A 19124-nucleotide genomic window follows, 5' to 3' on the forward strand; every position below is an offset into this window, starting at 1 on the left:
AATGACCTTTAATCTCTACGCTATATACTTGTTGAAATTTAAGAAGAATAATCTATATTGTATTTCGACTCGTACTTGGATGAAACGAGCATGTTTACAAACTAGAAGGCTGATGGGACTTGCACTTCCCTGTTTACCCCCTAGGGAAATAGACTTTGTGAAAAAAGAGGAGGACCTGAAGAAGATTTTAGAAGAGAAAGAAAAGTGGTACAAGGAGCAGCTGGAGAGGCTGCAGAACCGGGTAGGCTTTCAGCTCAGAAGATGAATGCTCGTACACAAGCGGACCTAGAAAGCAACACTGAGCCTGGATGTGACTGTGTTGTCCACAGATAGCTGCTCTGGAGTCCAGAGGACCTCCGGTTGTCGAGAGTCAGGCCGGTCTGGACTCTGCAGCAGAGGAGAGGCTAAGCAGCCAGGGCTCGGTCACTAACACACAATCTGTTGACTCACTGCAAGGTACAGCGCTACGAAAAGAACCTTTAGAAACGGATGTGCGCGTCACACCCTCACTATCCCAGCTGTTAAACATTTACAAATGCCCATCATAAAGCATGACTCTTTGTTTCCTCTTGTACAGAACAGGACTGGAGTGAGGTGGTCCCTGAAACGGAGCGCCTGGACACCAGTGCGCACCGGGCAAAGGGCCTGCTGGCCCAGAAGGCCAAACGTCAGCCTCCGTCTCGCAGCAAACTGAAAGAAAACCTTGTTGTGGCCTCGGGTCACTCTCAGGTCTGTGACAAACACCATGACAACAGCGTTAGGTTGATTTTGATAAAAAAAAATTTGAGCATATGATTTGGCTGAAGTGTTTGTCATGTTGGATTCACGTTCACTCTTTAGGTTTCAGAGATCGTCTCACAGCACACAAGTCCACACTAGTTTGAAATATTAGGAGCTGGCACTGAATGTGATGCAGCAGGTTCAGCTGACAGTCGTTCTATTAATTCACTGGCTTTCTCTGTCTCATTCCATATTTAGGAAAAACACAAATCATTCAGGACACCAGGATTGCAGGTGTGACCTGATGTAGTGCTGCTGAAGCGGGACTTTTCTTAAAATGCGGAGTTGTTAAAACATTCTTACAAGTTCTGAAATACATCAGGGAGCATCCTTTGATTCCGTTTTCTTTCGTGTTAAAAGAATTCACCATCATAATGAGGCAGAAAACTGCTTTCTGTTTTATAAATAGCTTGTATCCCCTCTTCCTTACATTGTCCTTGTAAATAATGAGATTGGTCTACACAGGAAACTGAAGAGGAGGACGAGCAGGAGGAGCAAGAATCCCCCAGGAGGAGGAGGTCCATGCAGGAGAGCCTGTCCCTTCCAGTGTCCATCAACTCGCCTGAGAATTCACTGAAGGATGGTCCGAGTGAGACCGGAGATTCATCCAGGAGCAAGGCGGAGATCTCCAGCAGCCCCTCTCTGTCGCCATCGCAGGGCGGCAGCATGGAGAGCGGGAGTCCCCCTCTGTCCCCCCCAAAGGACGACTCCTCCCCACACTCGCCCTCTGGTTTAATGCGCAATGTGAAGAAGAGGGAGTCCAAAGGCAAAGGGAAGGAGCACAAAGGTACACGGGTCCTGGAAAAGATGTCTCGGGAAGGTTTTTTTTTCCTACAGTTCTGCTCAGACTAATAATTAGTGTTTCATTACAGAGGAATTCACCGAGGCTTCATCAGCAGGAAAAACTAAAAGACGCTTTCCAGACTTTGGGCACGTATCTGAGCAAATCGTCTAGTTGTGCTTCAATTTCTTTTTTCTTAATGAAGAGATTCATTGTGACTGTGTGTGTAAACAGGGGCCTACGGAAGTCAGGTGGCAAAGGAAAGAAAGACAAGGAGGCCATGAGGGCGTCTTTGGACAGCAGGTACATCACTGCAACAATCAGTGGTAGACCGTTTATAGAAAATATAGACATTCAGTTTACTTCAGGGCTTTTGACACATTGTTCTTGATGTTAGACATGGGAATCCTTCACTACCACTGGAGGATAGCACTTCAGGGTAAAATTCAGAAAGATCATCCGACAAGCCACAGTCATGCGAGCAAATTCCTCCTGAGCTGCTGATAGAAACAATGTTCTAAAGTCATTGGCTGAGAAGGTCAGAACTTGGCAGTATTCCAAGAATCCTTGACCCTGAAATTAATTTCTTTCCCTTTAGATAGGATGGTTATTGGATTCTCCTTTGCACAGCTCTTAAGTGTTCCTGTGTTTAAGTCCACGTATCTAGAACTCCATCTTCCCGTCTCTCTAATGACCAGGGGCTCAGCAGAGTTACTGGAGGACTCTGGAGGGAATCTCTCTCCCGCAGACTCCATGACCTCCATCCCGACCTGCATGCCTTTCTCCTGGTTCGGAGACAAAGAGCGAGACCGGGACAGAGAGCCCTCGTCCTCCAGCAGCAGCCTCCCGTACGCCACTAATGAGACCGTCGGCGAGCAAAGCCAGGAGCGCAAGAATAAGGTATCGCCTCAGATGACACGTATATAGGAAAAGATGCCAGACGTATCCAGTCTTTCCATCCAGCAGAGTTGGAATGAGACTTTTACCTTTCCTGTAGTTTGATTGACCCAAATAAGATTTAGAGGAACGGTCAGTGAGTCATAGAATTGAAAGCTCACAATTTTCGGGCTCTCCACCTTTATGACCCACTTGGGTGCATTTTTATTCTTCTCCTTTATGATGCTGCATCATGACAATATATAATAGTAACCTGATGTACAATGTGAGTCCGATTTCTTATTATCAGGCGACAGTAAATGGGATCATGTGTTTGCAACCAGAGAGACTTTGCAGGAAAGTGATTTTGGTGGCTTTCCAATGACTTTGCCGTCTCGTGAACATGGGAACTGCACAGAGAAAAGAGGCGGCTGGTCCCACCATGCTGTTCAACGATGTACCTGAAAATGTGTTGGGTCCCGTTGCTGTGTCCTGTTTGCTGTTTGTGTCGGTGATTCTCTGAACACTCGTCTCTTAACCATGTTTCCTTCAAACAGACAAATCTCTCCTGGTCTTCTTTATTCAGTCGCTCGTTAGATTTGGTACAGTATACACGTTTTTGTTTCACCTTTGATTTTTTAGACGACACCGTAGAGCATCACTAACAATCCTAGTTGTGGATTTGTAATCTCCCGGCTTTGGTGCACTAAATACTTCACAGTTTTCCCTTTAGTGGGTATGTGGTAGTGTTTTAGGAAGCGAGTGCCTTTTTTTTAATGAGAACTCCTTTTGGCTTGTCAGAAGAAACCCAAGGATCCAGACTTGGTTTTCAAGGCTCGTTGCTCCGGCTAATCAGGACGCCTCTATGTTCAACTCTTACAGCTGCTATATTGTATGGAACCTGTTCTGTGCAGCTTGTAGATAAAAGTGTGCCTCGTTACTCACACCGCTACTCTGAACTCCCGCTGGTGCAACAAGCTGCAGGTCTGGATAATATTTCCTTCATTCCAAAAACCCTCCCATTACATGGAAGGAAATATCCCTTTTTGAATCCAACAGTTAACCAGCTTGCACTGGAGACAAAACATTACCTCATGCCAGAACTAGAGTGTGTGTTCGTTGAAACTGTCGTAGTGTAGAAACGTCTCACGTAGTTTCCCTGGTGGACTGGTCTTTGGTTTTAGTTTAGCGCTACATGAAATCTATGATCCTCTCCCCCTCTTCCACGCGTGGAGGGTCACAGTCAATTGATAACCTTGTTTGATGCCACTTTTAACACGTTTAAACGATTAATCAGCACAACTCATCCTGACCCTCACGGCGCCGGCACTGCTCCTAATCCATGTCCCCCTCTCCATGTTGTGTGTGTTTGCTTCTGGTACTCAACAACTGCTGTGTGTTTGGTACTGTGTTACTCCAGTAAATGCGTTCCTTGTTTCCACTTGTTCCAGAGTTTTTCAGTCATAGATGATTCTAACGCTGCCAGTCCCAGTACAGACATCTCTGGGTTAGTTGCTGAACCCAATCTGTCTGGGCGCTCTCACACTTTAATCTTCTCTTCCAGTGAGGTGAGTGCTCTCCTTGTTGCGCAGTCACAAAAGCAGTGTGGGACGCCTTGACGCGGCTGAAAGGGGCTATTCTCAAGCATGCTCTTTGAGCCACCCCTCCCCTTTCATAGCACAGATTAAATCATGAATGGAGAGGACTAGAAGAGCTGCATGTGTGTGTGTGTGTGTGTCAAAGCTGCGTTGTTGTGTGTCACAACAAGTCTTGTGGCCGAGCTTCTCTTAAGGCGGCTGTGTTTTTTAATACTTCTTTTTGCCTCTGTAAGAATTGTGAACCAGTGCTTCATGTTGTTTTGAGCTTCGGTAGCACAGGAAAACAATGTTTGGATGCTCTGCTGCCTGCTCAGTGACGTTTCTCTCATTTCGGAGGCTGTTCTTCTCAGTAAAACCTGCATCAGCGTTTCAGTGGTCTTTAGCTGGCAGTGCATGCTTGGTTTTTCTGTGGAAGCTCGGCAACTATGTATCAGCACACATGTAGTTATATAATTTATACAGCTTGGACTTGGACTTCCTTCAGGACTTGTTTTCCCTGCACTGCACAATTTAATACAATAGTTGCACAGAGTGTGGTCAGTTCTTTCGGGGGCTTTCTGCACAGAACTGTTAATGAAATCATTTAATGTGTGAAAGTAACCGTCTCCATCACCGATTTCTTTTCGTCGGTGTGTTATTTTGTGATGCGTTTTTGTTTTTCCATTAGACTTTGGATGACGAGCCCGTCGCAACATCCAAAGAGTATCAGTGGCAGAACCGTCCAGTCTCCGAATGGACCAATCAGCAGGTCTGTCACTGGTTGATGGGCATGAACATGGACCAATACACGCCTGAGTTCACTGCCAAGGGTGTGGACGGCCAGCAGCTCCTGAACCTGGACAGTGACAAGTTGAAGGTAAACAAAAGAACAACAAGTTGTCAGTAATTATTCAGTTATTAAAAAAAACCAACACTGACACAATGAAGTTGGACTCACACAAGGTTTCACTCAGGGCTGAAGCTTTTCACAATATGTGACTGCCGCCTTGTGGCCGAATGCTCTCTTGACGCTGTGACCTTTTTTCAGGTTGTATTTATTAAGTTTACAAATTTCGATTTTTATTAAACTACACTTCGTTATAGATTTTTTAGAATTTAGAAAGGAGCTGATAAAAGGATTTTTCATTTAAGGCCAAAAGTATAAAACTATGCTTCTTTCCTGGTTTTCATTGTTGAAATGTTTCATTTTTTCTAGTTTAATCTCCAAATGAATGCTGTTGTTTTGTTCGGACAAACTTGTTGACTTTTGTCAGAAGATTCTCTAACAACTGTTTATTTGATTGGTCAATTGTCGAATTTTATTGAAACACTAAAAACGAGAGCCGCTGGAGTGTGAACATGCTCCTATTTACCATATATGATCATACATCATTGTATAAACTCCAAATTCAAAAAAAATGTTTGCTCGTAACATGAAATCCAAACAAGGTGATGTAATGATTTGTAACGCCCATAAACTCCCAAAACAATAGTGTTGATTCTGGAGCTGTGTCTGCCAACTCTCCAGTGATGTTAGAGCGATGACAAACCTCATGTCACGGGTGGAATCCGCCCTTTCCCCCCCCCCAGGCCCTTGGTGTGTCGAGTCAGAGCGACCGTTCGACGATCAAGAAGAAGCTGAAGGAAATGCGTAAAGCCCAGGAGAAGCTGGAGAAGCAGCGGGAGAAGCGTGAGAAGGAGGGCCGGCGCAGCGGGAGACTCCCCGTCCCCACCGACTCGGTGTGCTGAAGGGGGGGTCCGCTCCAACTGTGACTTCAAGCGTCTCGTGAAGTTCATCCGCAGAAACACACGGGGACGTTTTGGTTTATGAATTTACTTTTCTTCTGTTTGTTGTTCAAACCAACAACATTGGCCGAAGACGACTGCAGACTGGGTTTGACTTTATACTGGTCGTGGCTGTTCTTTTTTCTTTTTCTTTTTTTTTAAAGCTTCCACAGACGTTCAACTGAAACATGGAGAATGTCAAACAGATAGGTATGTGACCAAAAAAATGAAATCCTAATATTTTTACCACTAAAAAGCTCGAAGAGTCTGTATCCTGATATGATGTAGTTCTTGCAGATTATCCACACATTTACTATGAAAGTCAAATGTATACTGCTTTTGTTTTTGTAACCTTTTTTTTTTTTTTTCCTTTTTAATATTTTTGCTAATATACACCTGTTTCCAAACTGCTCTTTGCAGGAACAGTTATTGTACAGATAAAATCAAAGCACTATATTTGTCTTTTGAGCTTGGATGGGCGACGAGGTTTTAAATGTATAAATAAGTTTTATACATGTGCCTAATAACTGCATATCTTTTTTTTTTTTTTTTCTACTCAAATACCATTGTTAATTTTTTACTATCTAATGTTTTCTACTAAGTAGAATAGCAGGCGATCGTTTTGCTAAAGTGAAAACGAATAAGCGTTCACCAGATGAATGCTGCTCTTGTCTCTCGCTGTGGCTGTATCGGAGACGGTACCGCGGCGCTCCGTGTAAATACGCCGCTCACACATCCGCTACACGTCCGCCTCGCCTCGCCAGGCCTCGCCAGGCCAGTAGATGGTCGATGAGTCTACGACAAGGATTGCGTGAGTTTGAATGTGAGGCCAAACCCAAAGTGCTTCTTCTCATCTCCAATGTGACTCCGCGTTCTGTAAAATAAAAATCCACGTGGCACCCCATGAAAATTTGTTTTATAAAATCGGAAGAGGGAATCTTGGTACGCGTGCCGTCAATAAACTGATTTTCACTCCTTCTGTTGTTTCTCATCGCCTTGATGCCGTCGCACAAAGGATCACACGTCAATACACCAAAGTGCAAACATTTGACACGAGGGTTGCTTTATTGAAACATTGACGGTGTTTTATTGTTCATCGATCAGTAACTTTTTCAGCATTTTGAAGACACGCAACAACTTGACACTACACTGAATGTTGGTACAGGAAATAAAAAGACAGGATTCGAAATGGAGTGTTTTCACTTGACAGGAAGTCAGCAGGGGAAAGCAAATCGATCTCCAAGTAGTTCCAACTACTGAGGTAACAACGTGGTCACCTCCTAACGTTTATCAACAATTATTTTAGAAGTGCATCAGTTCATTTTGTGGGAAACATGATGGACCACAGAAAATGTAGATGGAAAATGTGGACCACAGTATATTTAATTGAATCCTAATACTTCCAACTAAACATATACTAGGGGAGAAAATACTAATGAGTTAAAGATCTCCACAGGTTTTCAGAGTTTTGGATATTATCGACGAGAACCGGAAAATAACTACTCATTTTGTTGCCAGCAAAAATAAAGCAGCGGGACGGCAAATCGTGACCATTTTTCATGTCGGTAGCATTCTTTTAAGTACCATAACCAGTTTGACCCAAAACAATATAAATATCAAACTAAGGCAACTTATTTTTGTACCGCTTTCCCTTTTTCTCTTAAAAACTACAGGAGTGCAAACTACAAAGTGCAAACTACAAAGTAACATTGAAGCCCCTCAACTCATTGCTATTATTTCTTGAATACCAAACCCTAACCCAACAATACTTAAATTCTTGTGTCTGTAACATTGTGAATGTGACTATCGGCATTAAAAACCCCCTGCTGTTGTGAAGTCACCTGGCACTGCTGATTGTTGGTGATTATTAATGTGTTCAAACTGTTTGGTAGATCGACCTCCATATATTCATGAAGAAGAAGTCGCGTCTTGCGACAGGACGGTTTGATGCTTTGAGCTAAAAACTGCGAAATGTGGTCATGTCCTTTGGCTCCTTGCTCGGGACGCACCAGTCGTCCGCCTCGTGTATTGTCTTGTAGTGTTTCCAGACCGACTTGTTGTAGACGGGCAGCCTCTCGATGGACTCTGTGGACAGCGCCTGCGAATAAAAATTAAAAACAAGTGAATAGAGTGGCAGCAGGACAGATCTTCTGCACGCGGCTTCTGTTTGTGCCGGGGCGAGTTTGAACTGCTGCTGTGAGCCCGAGTTACCCGAATGTAGATCACGGCGTCCGTCCCATAACCCTCCAGAGAGTAGAGCTTCAGGTCTCCTTGGAAGTAGCGAGCGTACAGTCTGGAGATGGGCAGGCCGTGCCCGTAACCAGCCTGAAGGGAAAGGTGTGGAGAGGTCTCAAAGAACCATCCTTCAAATGCAGCAGGAAAAACATTCAAATACACAGAAATTCCTCTTTTCACAAGCGGAGGTGGTGGAAAGAAGCATCCTCCGTGATCAATGCAAGTTAATCAGCTTTCGTGTCAGATGAAACCACTCCTGATGAAGACGTACCACTGAGAGATTAAAGAGCCTGAAATCCCGAAAAGGAAAAGTAGATTATTCTACATACAACTCGTACCCAGCATTCATTCATGTACTCCCAGCTGAGCTTTGCTTTTAAAGAATTGCATTAATTAAAAAAAAAAATCCAAATCTAGATCCACACTGAGTGCACAATCAGTATATATGCATATTTTCCAACTCAAAGCTAAATAAATGTGAGTGCTAATTGGATTCGAGGACATGAGGTAATGTGTATTTGTGTATAATTATTGGCCAGATTCTTTTCCTCGTGCAAAATGAGCCAAACAAATGACATGACAGACTGAAAAGTCAGAAATTATTTTTGAAAAAAGATCAAATTGAGGCAACGAGTTTGAATTTGACAAATATCAAAAGGTTTGTTACGAAATGTCAACAGGGTTGAAAGATACACGTTCAGAAAAATGAATATTGTCACATACCACCATAGGCGTAGGAGAAAAATATTTGACGTTGAAATTTTTAACGAGCGTTCTTTTATTTTGACGGTGCAGCACAGCGTCCTGTCAGAGCCCCGCCCCCTCCCTCAGCAGCAGTGGACAGCGGAATTTTTAATCCCAGGACTTCTTCTGAACGAGGTAAAACGGTCTGTAAAGAACGCTGCAAAGAATGTGGCGTTTATTCTTTTTATTACGTCATGTTGTTCGTTTACATTCATATTTAGGAACAAAATCTGTTGAATGAAGTCGTCTTAATCCTGGGATGGTTCATTAGTCCTTTATTTAACAAGTAACTTTGTCAGTGTTCCTGAGTATCATCAACACTGGACTAAGTGGTTTGTCATCTTATTTCAGTACAGCGAATCAGAAGAAAAGGCTGAAACTGCAACAAGAGTTGTTTTTTTTTGTTTTGTTTTTTTTAAGAGTAATGTCAGTGTGAGTAAAGTTATACTACACTGCTCACTTTGACCTTGAGAGCCCCACATTTGTGACCTGCGATGGCTCCAACACTGCAATCGGCGCAGTCCTGTCTCAACTCCACCAAGGGACTGAGCGTCCAGTGGCGTTCACTTCAAGGGCACTACGGACTGACCACCAGGCCCTCACGGCCCTCCTGGTCACAACCGGATCGGGCCTCAAACCGCTGTGCCTTTATCGGTGGTCTGAGAGGCTACAGGCGTACAACTTCTCCACACAGTTCACGCCTGGCAGGGAGAATGTCGTGGCAGGCCTCCTCTCCAGAGCCACACCCACCTCTGCACCAGACACCAACCAGGACTCCTCAGAACCAGAGACATCGAGGATCTGGTCAGAGACTGTGTGGCCTGCCTCACCAGTGGTAAAACCCGCCCTCCCCCACCTCCACCCTTACAGCCCGTGCCATGGCCTCAGGCACCATGGACCCACATACAGGTGGACATATGCGGCGAACTTCATGGCACTCCACAGCATCAGCGCTTCCTCCTGGTGGCCTATGATCGCCATTCCCAATGGCCAGAGGTGCTTCCTGCCGGGTCTGTCACCACTGTGGTGGTCATCAACGTCCGCTCCTCCTTATTGGCCTGCTGGGGTGTCCCTGACGCCGTTACCACAGATAACGAGCCCCAGTTCATCTCAGCCGACTTTGCGGCTTTTGCCGAGGGGAGGGGGGGGGGATAAAACACATAAAGACTGCCCTATACCACCCACAGGACAACGGAGGCGTGGAGAGGTTTAATCAGACCCTTAAGAGCGGGCTCAGAGCACACATGACAGACGGCTTGTCATTTTCAACATCACTGCAGAGCACCTTACATGTCCTCCAGTGGTGGCACATTCCAGAACCATAATCCACCTGGAGGCTGGAGGAGTACAAAGTGTTCAGAGCTCAGAGACGTGGCCAAGGAAGGGAAGGCTGAAATCCCACAAGACTGGGGGCCAAGGAATATGAAGACGGATTGCTCAGGGGTTTTGTGGACTGGTGAAATAAGTGACTCTTGACATATTAGATGGATCAGTAACAGGCACAGAGCTCCAGCAAGGTGGAGGTGGAGTTCTGGTACAGGCAGGCGTCATTAAAGATGAAACTAGTTGGATAATTTCGGGTTGAAAAAGAAATCAAGCGAGACATGAGCAGAGAACAATATGCTACATACGTGAAGAAAATGGGAGAGCACCCGACATCCACATGGACGGATGACACATCGGATGCTATCAGTGAGTCTCATGTTCTTCAGACTTTGGAAGTGCTATTATTTGAATTTCTTTTTTTCATGTGTGTTGTAAGCCATTCTAAACTTGTTTCTATGTTCCGATTTTCCTTACTTAAAGTCCCGAAGTTCAGCCGGTTGGAATGTAATGGTGTGAGATATTTTAGGTTTAGTCCCGTTTCAGTTAAAATGAGGTCAAACTAATGTCCTTAAATGTGAATGGATTGTGAAATCATACTAAAAGAACAAAGGCAATGGCCAAATTAAAAAGAGAGAAGAGACACATCTAAGTCAAAGAGAACATGAGAAATTAAAACAATGTGGTCTGCAATTTGTTTTTATTATAACACATATGTGCAAAGTCACAGAAGAGGGACTGCAATTCTGGTAACTAATGGAGTTGAGTCTGAACCTTACAAGGAAATAAAAGATAAGGAGGGCAGATACCTTATTGCAAAGGAGAAGCTGGAGGAAGGTGTAACATTAATTAATGTTTATGCACCGCCTGACATTAAACAGACAATTTCTCTAATCATTATTTGATGTTATAGCTCGAGAAGCAGAGGTTATCTGTATATGTGGTGGAGATTTTAATGTCGTATTAAACCAATACTTGGATACAACTAGTCAGCTAAAAACTAAGAATAACATATCAAAATGAATCAACACGACCTGTAGAGATATTGGATTCACAGATGTCTGGAGATATGCTCCCCCCCCCCCCCCCCTAGATAAGAATTCTACTCGCTACTCGTTTCCACGTGAAACATGCTCCAGGTTAGATTATTCTTAAGGCCAAAAAGTGACTGTTACAGGGTGAAAGAATGCAGAATATGGGGTCTCTGATATTTCTGATCACGGTGCACTTTACCTTGCAGTTTACTCAGATAAAACGGAAGAATACGGCTTGGAGACGAAACATAGGAATGTTAAACAACAGAGAAACTGTGGAATTGATCAAATTGGAAATAAAATAATATCTGCAATTCAACGATAACGGTACTGTAGATCTTTCTATCCCGTGGGACTCGGTGAAGGCAGTAATATGTGGCAAACTGATTGCTTTGGCTGGCTCAAGCAAACAAAAAGAAAGCCATAGAATATAACGATCTTTTATTGAAATTGTCTCGTACTGAGCAGCAACATAAAAAAAAACAGTGGCCCAGACCTGTTTGTCCAAATTCAACAATTAAGGAAGCATATTAATGATTTATGAGAGCAAGAGGTAGAAAAGAAGGCACTGTTTTATAAACAGTCTGGCCCAAGAGCTGCCAGACTTTGACTCATTGTTATATCTGGTAGTTTATAGTTCATTTATTTATTGTTCTGTTAATGTTCTGCATGAAATTTGTTAAAAAAAATAAAAGAAGATAGACTTGGAAACAACTCCCAGAACTACTGGCAGTTTTTTCGAGGACACTTTGTTCAAGCAGTAGTGCAGAAACAAACCTGCATCTATCGAGAAGAATCAAAGTACGCTGGAGCAGTCTCTGTGTGCCTCACATGATCCCTCACATTCATTCACACACAACGAGCAACTTGGTGTTCAGTGTCTTGCTCAAGGACATCTGGACACGTGCACATGGGGAATCTCACTACCAAGCGTGGCACTGAAAGACCATCCTACTAAGCGAGCCACAGTCGCCCCGGTCGTTTAATCTAATTACAGACGTGCCAAAGTGAAATCATGAGTGGTGACGGATGTGCGGCACTGACCAGAGGAGGAGCGCGGGCGCCGTCCATGCTCGGCTTAGGAGCCGTCGAATACGTGTAGGTGAACAGCCGGTCAATCTTCCGCAGCGGCACGCCTCCTCCACGGTCGCTCACCTGACCGCAAGTATAGAGGACAAACATAAAGCTCAGCCAAAAATACATCTATCAATGGTCCTTCGGTTTTTCTTCCAAGCTTAAATGTCAGGATTCACCTTACCGGTACGAGCGTCATGCGAGGACTGCTGTGGGTGGAACGACACAATAAACACTGGTGAAGAAATGGAGCTGTGCGCACTGACCTTGACTGTCAGATCTTCAGATCCCACAGCGACTCGTGCGTGGATGGGAGGATACTCCATGCTGTCGCCATATAACTCCATGGTGGCCCGCATGGCATTCTGCAACAATGATCCACATGTTTCACAATGAAAGGAAAACTTCCCCGTGTAACTTTACTGCCTCCGGAATGAGAAATCTCACCTTAAAAAGTTCAAAGACCATGTGATACAAGTGAGATGGAACATAAACCACCGTGACCGGTGTGTCCTCCTCTTTGGCTGTCAGGACACGAGTAGAAAACATCCCATTAGTCACTTTCAAAATAGAAAATCCGCCTTGAAGCATATTGAAATCATCTAGATTGAAAGGTAGAACGTTATTGACTGTGAGTGAAGACTTGGCCATAAAATGTGATCTAATCTACATCTGAATCAGGAGAACAGACTGATGCTACACAGATACGTGTCTTTGTTGAGGGCGGCACAGTGATGTAGGCGTCTATTACACTCGTACTGCACAGCCGTAAGACCCCAGTCTGTATCAGCCTTTGCAGTTTTCTCCAAGCACTCCGGTTTCCTGCCACAGTCCAAAAAACTTGCATTTGATTGGTGATTCTACATTACAAAGACTCTAAATATCATGTCAAACCAGCTCCCAGTTTCAGTTAGAGAGCCTGACACAGTCTCTACTTTTAGTCTTTATTTTGCAGTTTTTCATTAATAAACATCCAACTTATAAACACAGACAGGAAAAGGAATGCGACCCACACACACACACACACACTACACCACCCTGCAGCCCTTCGAATGATACGTCTCTGTGTTAATAGTGTAACATGTGAACCAACTCATGCAATTATTACATTAACTGAACGTTGTATTACTTTTTAGGACTAATTCAAAAGTATAATTACCGTTAAATTCCTCCAGTATCAGCTCAGGAGAGTTCATGTAATACCGGTCACAGAGATTTCTGGCGTTTTCATACGCGTCTGGAAGGAGGCGGTTTGCATTCATCATGTGACACAAGAAGACAAACGGATGAAACACTCGAACAGCATTGTTTAACTTCATCCCGGCCTGCTCTTCATGAAGAAGCTCACTCTCACCTCTGACAATCTCGCTGACGCGACAGTGTGGATCAATACTGCCGATCTGTTTGGGATGTGCAGGATTCACCTTCACCTTTCCACCAAAGAGGAGCGCTGATCAGAAACACACAACGGATCAAAACAGATCAACACACGCTGAAAGGAACATTCCATCATTTTACAATGTTTTGTTTCTCGGCTTGTTCAATAGTCGGTGATGAGATTCTAATTGTAAATACTCCATTTTACAGGACAAAATTCAAATTAAAGATATTTATGTGGCCATTATTCTCATATTTCCCTATAAAAGATGCTTGGTGACAGTTTGACCCTTTTAAAGTACAATTGTTGTCTCACATGATCAAACTTGTCCAACCCCACCTTAGACCAGTGGTTCTCAACCTGTAACGTAGGACCCCAGTGATAGATTGTGAAATGAATAATTCTATCTGGGGAATATTTGAGAATCATTGCTACCAAGAGAGAATGTGTTTTGTGTTTGTGTTTTAAGCTTGATGCACTTGTGAAAAATAAAAGTTTGCTCACTGTGCTGGTTGAGCAACATCCTGATGGATATCCTGCTCATGTAGAAACGATCCAGGAAATACTGAACGTTCTGGCTGACCACCGGGTCGGTGCCGTACGTCTCCTTATACTCCACCACGCCCTGAGCCATGACCAGAATGACGTCGTTGTGGCGATTTCTGACTTTGATGACGGTGTCCGTGAAACTGTTCGAAAACAACCAAGACAGGAGAGGATGACAACAATTTGGAGAAACAAATGAAGGTATTGTAAGAAATAAGAACCAAAGGAAAACTTACTCATATGTGACTTTCTCGTCGTTTACATTTTTGTCTCTGAACTCAAGAATCTCCTGGAAACTTTGCATGTACCTACAGGAGCGGGTAGAGAAAAGCATCATGTTCTGTTTGCGGTCACCAGCAGGAGAGCACCCAGGACACAAAGCAGTGGCTTCATACCAGCTCTGGACCAGCCGCACCGAAGGAGTCCTCAGGAGGTTGTCCGGCAACAAGTTGATCTCTTTCATGATGTTTGCCAACCTGACAGGTAACTCCTGTCTGAGGAAGACGAAGGACGTTTTCTCACAGGCATTTTCAGAGCCTGGAGGATGGAAAGATGGAAAGATGAAAACTCTTACTGGCCTGTGGAGGTAAAGTCAATTCAACTCAGGTTTATTGTCACATGCACGTCAGAAAAACATGTCCCCCTTGTACAATGACGTTCTTTCTCTGCTGTCCACAGAGAAAGACAGGAGCAAAATAGCATGAAAAAGAAACTTGTGCCATATAGGTAATAACCATCTATAACAAGTAAAGGAAAAGTAGTGCAAAAATAGGTCCAAATAAATGTTTGTACACATCATTGACATTAGTGCTCCTCTCCTGGTTCACACGAGCCTCTGCACGTCTTACCAAAATCCAGAAACTGCTTCATGGACAGAGGAGAGGGGGAAAACTTGGAGTAGTAGTCGATGTTCTTTGCTACGGAGGCGCTGCTCCTCAGAAACCTTAAAATCCTCATGTTGACACGTCGAGCTGCAGATTAAATCCAAGTGGCATCAACAGCAGAGCCTCGGACACTGGAGCTCATCCACGGTGTTATTGTGGCTGGTTCATCGCAGGAGCTCACACAAATCAACCTACTCCCGCCCTGCCCCACAGTTCAGACAGTTTTCAAACTGCATAATCAACGTTAATGCTCAATGTGTAGGTCAGCGTAGATGTTCAATGTGTGTGTTATCCTCTTGGTGCGCAGGAAACATCAACACGGAAACGTGCACCGCCTTCCTCCTCCTCCTCCGTTACGGGTTGGAGAACCTCTCAGTGGGGAGTCAGCGCCCCCCTTTGGACGGGATGGAAATGTTCAGTTCGACTTTTGCTCGCTGGTTTTAAGTAAAAACTATGATCCATGAATCTGTCAAAAGGGGGCGGAGGGTGTAATAAAAGTTGCACAGAAAATGGCTTCATAGAAGCAGGGCACAACATCAGAGCTGAATGCATCTTTTGCTGTGTAAAACTGGCAAAGGAAAGTTTGAAACTGTGTAAGCTGAATCAAGACCAGTCCACCAAACACCCCAAGATGGACAGTATCCCAAAAGAGTTCATCCTCAGAGAAATTTAGCTCATTGTTATAGTATACAAATAAAGTGTAGTTCACGCACAGTTTGCTCTGAGGTTCCTTCAACTTTTTTTGTAATTGTACAGGGTTTGGTGGGCTCTCCTAGATGATTGGTAAAAAGTTTGATACCTCAATAAAAAAGTTGGGAATAGATGGAAAAATCAACACAGCCTACTCTGTAAGCGACACGACACAAACTCAGCCACACTCCCTCTTCATTGCCCTCCAATCCCGAATTCCTCTAAGAAATAGAATGACCCGTTTTTTTCAATTTATATATGTGAACTAACTCATTGTTTTTGTCTGCATGTATTAATTTATTGTGTGTGTGTGTGTGTGTGTGTGTGTGTGTGTGTGTGTGTGTGTGTGTGTGTGTGTGTGTGTGTGTGTGTGTGTGTGTGTGTGTGTGTGTGTGTGTGTGTGTGTGTGTGTGTAAGTAAAAGAATGGGAACAGCCAGAACATCATAATTTAACCTTAACGTTGCAATGTGGCGTTAGTGAAGGCATCCACCACTCTTCCGAGTGCCTGTTGTAGTTTCTTATTATTTTAAATTTTCTGATATGATATGATTTTTAATTTTTTTTTATTTTTTTTGGTGTGTGTGTGGGGGGGGTGTTAGACGGACATTCCCAAGTTTATTTGTTATTATTGTTGTCGTTGCCTTCTGTTATCATTTCCGGGGTGAGTTTGTCCTGTTTCATCTCTCTCAGGCAACAGGTTCTCAGGCTGGACCAATCAGTTTTGTAGCTGGGTTCTCACTGGCCTGTGATTTGACACAGCATGTGTCGATCTTATTAAAAGGGCGGGACTTGTCCTCTGCAGTCAAAGCTGATAAGCTATTTTTCCAGCCTGACCTCTGTCGTCATTTCCGTTAGTAGTCCTCTGCGATACCTTCGATGAGAAGTGCGCAGGCGGTTGACCACGTTTCTGATGGACAGTGTTAGTTTGTGTCATTAAAGGAACATTTACAAACCCGTCATTGAGTTCGTTGGCTGTTAACCAGCGGGAGCTCATCGGAGGGGACTCGGTGAGTCTCCGTTAACGTCCGTTTTGACCGCTCGTGTTTGTCACGCGCCAAAAACGTCCTCCGAGGAAGTGAAGGGACCATTTTGTGAATTTCACTACAGTTTGTTTTTGTTTCGGGTAAGAAAATGAGCGGCGGATTCAACTTCGGCCAGCCCTCCTCGGGCTTCTCCTTCGGAGCCCAGAAGCCCACAGCTGCGGCTCCGGCTCAGGTTCAGGCTCAGGCTCCGGTAACTGGGTTCGGGCTGGCCGGCGCCACAGCCGTGGCCCCTGGAGGAGGCTTCAGCTTTGGCACTCCGGCTCAGCCCGCCGCCCCCGCTGCCACCGCTACCAACTCCTTCAGCTTCGGCACTGCGGCGAAAAGCGCTGCGGGAGGCGGGGGCTTCTCTTTTGGGACACCCACCTCCACGTTTGGCATGGGCACGGCTCCTCAAGCCACAGCGCCAGCAGCAGGGTTGACTCTCGGCTCCGCGGCGGCCCCAGCAGCGGGCTCAGGGTTCACGTTGGGCGGCGGATTGACCGCACAGCCCACCGCTGCCGCCGCCCCTTCAGGAGGGGGCTTCAGCTTTGGAACTGCCCCTCAAACTCAGCTCCAACCTGCAGCGACGGCCGCGCCAGCAGCCACCGCGGCACCGGGAGGGATGTCGTTTGGAGGTTTCAGCTTTGGAGCCAATAAGGTGCAGGTGTCCACAGCTGCAGCGCCCACTCCCGCCACAGGAGGAGGAGGAGGTGGCGGCTTCTCCTTCGGCACCAGTGCTCCTCCAAGCCTCGCCCAACCAGCCTCCATCACAGCAACCCCAGCAGCAGTGGCAGCAGCCGCCCCAGGTGGAGGGTTTGCCTTTGGCATTAAACCCTCATCCACCCCAGCTCCTCCTGCTACAACCCAAGTAGCCCAAACTGTAGGCCCAACTCTTTTTGCATCACCCATCACTTCAGCTGCTGCGCCTGCAGCTGCACCAGGCAGTGGGTTTCTGATGGGTACTGCTCCAGCTTCAGCAGCAAGCGCTGCTGCTACGACCTCTGCAGCAGCCATACCTGGAGGGTTGGCTTTCTTGGCCAAACCTCTAGGGGCGGCTACAATCACCAGCACCCCCTCTGCCCTCATCTCTGCAGTCACAGCAGCAGCCGCCATCACACCCGCTGCTCCTGCTGCTACAGGCTTCCCTCTGGGACTCAAACCTTTGACCGGCACGGGCACCACGGCGGCTGCTGCAGCCACGGCAATCGCCATTACCACTGCTGCCCCTCCGGTGATGACCTATGCCCAGCTGGAGGGCCTCATGAACAAGTGGAGCCTCGAGCTGGAGGATCAAGAACGACATTTCTTGCAGCAAGCGACCCAGGTGAACGCCTGGGACCGGATGCTGGTGGAGAATGGAGAGAAGATCACTTCTCTGCACAAAGAGATGGAGAAGGTCAAGCTGGACCAGAGGAGGCTCAACCAGGAGCTGGACTTCATCCTGTCCCAGCAGAAGGAGCTGGAGGACCTGCTCTGCCCGCTGGAGGAGTCTGTGAAGGAGCAGAGTGGAACCATCTACATGCAGAACGCCGATGAGGAACGGGAGAGGACGTACAAGCTCGCCGAGAACGTGGACGCACAGCTGAAGAGGATGTCACAGGACCTGAAGGAGATCATCGAGCACCTGAACACGTCCAGTGGGCCTGCAGACACCAGTGACCCAGTGAGTCATTACCTCGGACACAACTGCTGTTATTAAACCTGCCTTGATCAAATTCTGCTTCTATTAAAAAAAAAAAAAAAACCTTTTTTTTTGTCTTTCAGCTTCAGCAGATCTGTAAAATCCTCAACGCCCACATGGACTCTCTCCAGTGGATCGATCAGAACTCGGTTCTCCTGCAGAGGAGAGTGGAGGAGGTGTCCAAATTGTGCGACAACCAAAAGAAGGAGCAGGAGAAGACCTTCCGCCTAACATTTGATTGAACTGCAGTTAGTTGACTAACACAGTGCTTACTAAGTTTCTGTAATTAGCTTTCAGAAATGAAGTTGATTTGAATTCCACAGAAAACCTGCTCTCCTGTTTTTCCCCTGATGTTTGTGTTTAAATAGTTTGATTAAATGAATCTTTGGAATAAGAGTTGGTGAGTGAATAACAATGAGCCAGCTTCATGTAGACCTTCACACACACACACTCAGTGTTCCTACATGAATTGTATTATACTTCATGCAGGTTTATGCATTTCTATCTCTGGTTTGAGTTTGGGTTAACACCCCTCTGTGCAGTTGGCATTCCCCCCCCCCCCCCACCCTGTGTGTGTGTATGTATGTATGGGTTTTCTCTTACAAACCAGAAAACATGTAAACTTTTTAGATGGAGATTTTCTACTCTGTTTTGAATATTAAAAGATGTATAATTGTTCTCAGACTATAAAACGAGTGCTGCATTTTCACAAC

The 19124-nt window shown here is 45.3% G+C and overlaps 3 protein-coding genes across 3 annotated transcripts in view; 2 read left to right on the forward strand and 1 right to left on the reverse strand.

Annotated features, from left to right (window-relative positions):
- ppp1r9ala (protein phosphatase 1 regulatory subunit 9A-like A) overlaps positions 1 to 7639 on the forward strand; it is a 25976-nt gene extending 18337 nt beyond the window's left edge. The window contains exons 11-21 of the mRNA XM_080478415.1: positions 145 to 241; positions 330 to 456; positions 578 to 729; positions 1246 to 1567; positions 1653 to 1710; positions 1796 to 1864; positions 2260 to 2461; positions 2995 to 3039; positions 3889 to 4005; positions 4703 to 4891; positions 5605 to 7639. Coding sequence (XP_080334541.1) covers positions 145 to 241; positions 330 to 456; positions 578 to 729; positions 1246 to 1567; positions 1653 to 1710; positions 1796 to 1864; positions 2260 to 2461; positions 2995 to 3039; positions 3889 to 4005; positions 4703 to 4891; positions 5605 to 5763 — 1537 coding nt within the window. The 3' untranslated portion in view covers positions 5764 to 7639. The remainder of the gene's footprint in view (positions 1 to 144; positions 242 to 329; positions 457 to 577; positions 730 to 1245; positions 1568 to 1652; positions 1711 to 1795; positions 1865 to 2259; positions 2462 to 2994; positions 3040 to 3888; positions 4006 to 4702; positions 4892 to 5604) is intronic.
- On the reverse strand, positions 6839 to 15476 carry pdk1 (pyruvate dehydrogenase kinase, isozyme 1). The gene is made up of 11 exons (XM_080478416.1): positions 14982 to 15476; positions 14529 to 14670; positions 14370 to 14441; positions 14092 to 14276; positions 13564 to 13659; positions 13369 to 13446; positions 12657 to 12733; positions 12476 to 12574; positions 12180 to 12290; positions 8011 to 8124; positions 6839 to 7897 (listed from the first exon to the last, which is right to left on the reverse strand). Exons 1-11 carry the CDS (start codon positions 15088 to 15090, stop codon positions 7757 to 7759), a joined length of 1224 nt encoding a protein of 407 aa, XP_080334542.1. The 5' UTR covers positions 15091 to 15476; the 3' UTR covers positions 6839 to 7756.
- A 1070-nt stretch (positions 15477 to 16546) lies between these two features.
- Positions 16547 to 19097, forward strand: nup62l (nucleoporin 62 like). The gene is made up of 3 exons (XM_080478138.1): positions 16547 to 16715; positions 16837 to 18393; positions 18495 to 19097. The coding sequence occupies exons 2-3, from the start codon at positions 16840 to 16842 to the stop codon at positions 18651 to 18653; spliced, it is 1713 nt and encodes a 570-aa protein (XP_080334264.1). The 5' UTR covers positions 16547 to 16715; positions 16837 to 16839; the 3' UTR covers positions 18654 to 19097.
- The last annotated feature ends 27 nt before the right edge of the window (positions 19098 to 19124 follow it).

The sequence above is a fragment of the Lipophrys pholis genome (genome assembly GCF_963383615.2).
Source record: "Lipophrys pholis genome assembly, chromosome: 13".
NCBI lineage: Eukaryota > Metazoa > Chordata > Actinopteri > Blenniiformes > Blenniidae > Lipophrys > Lipophrys pholis.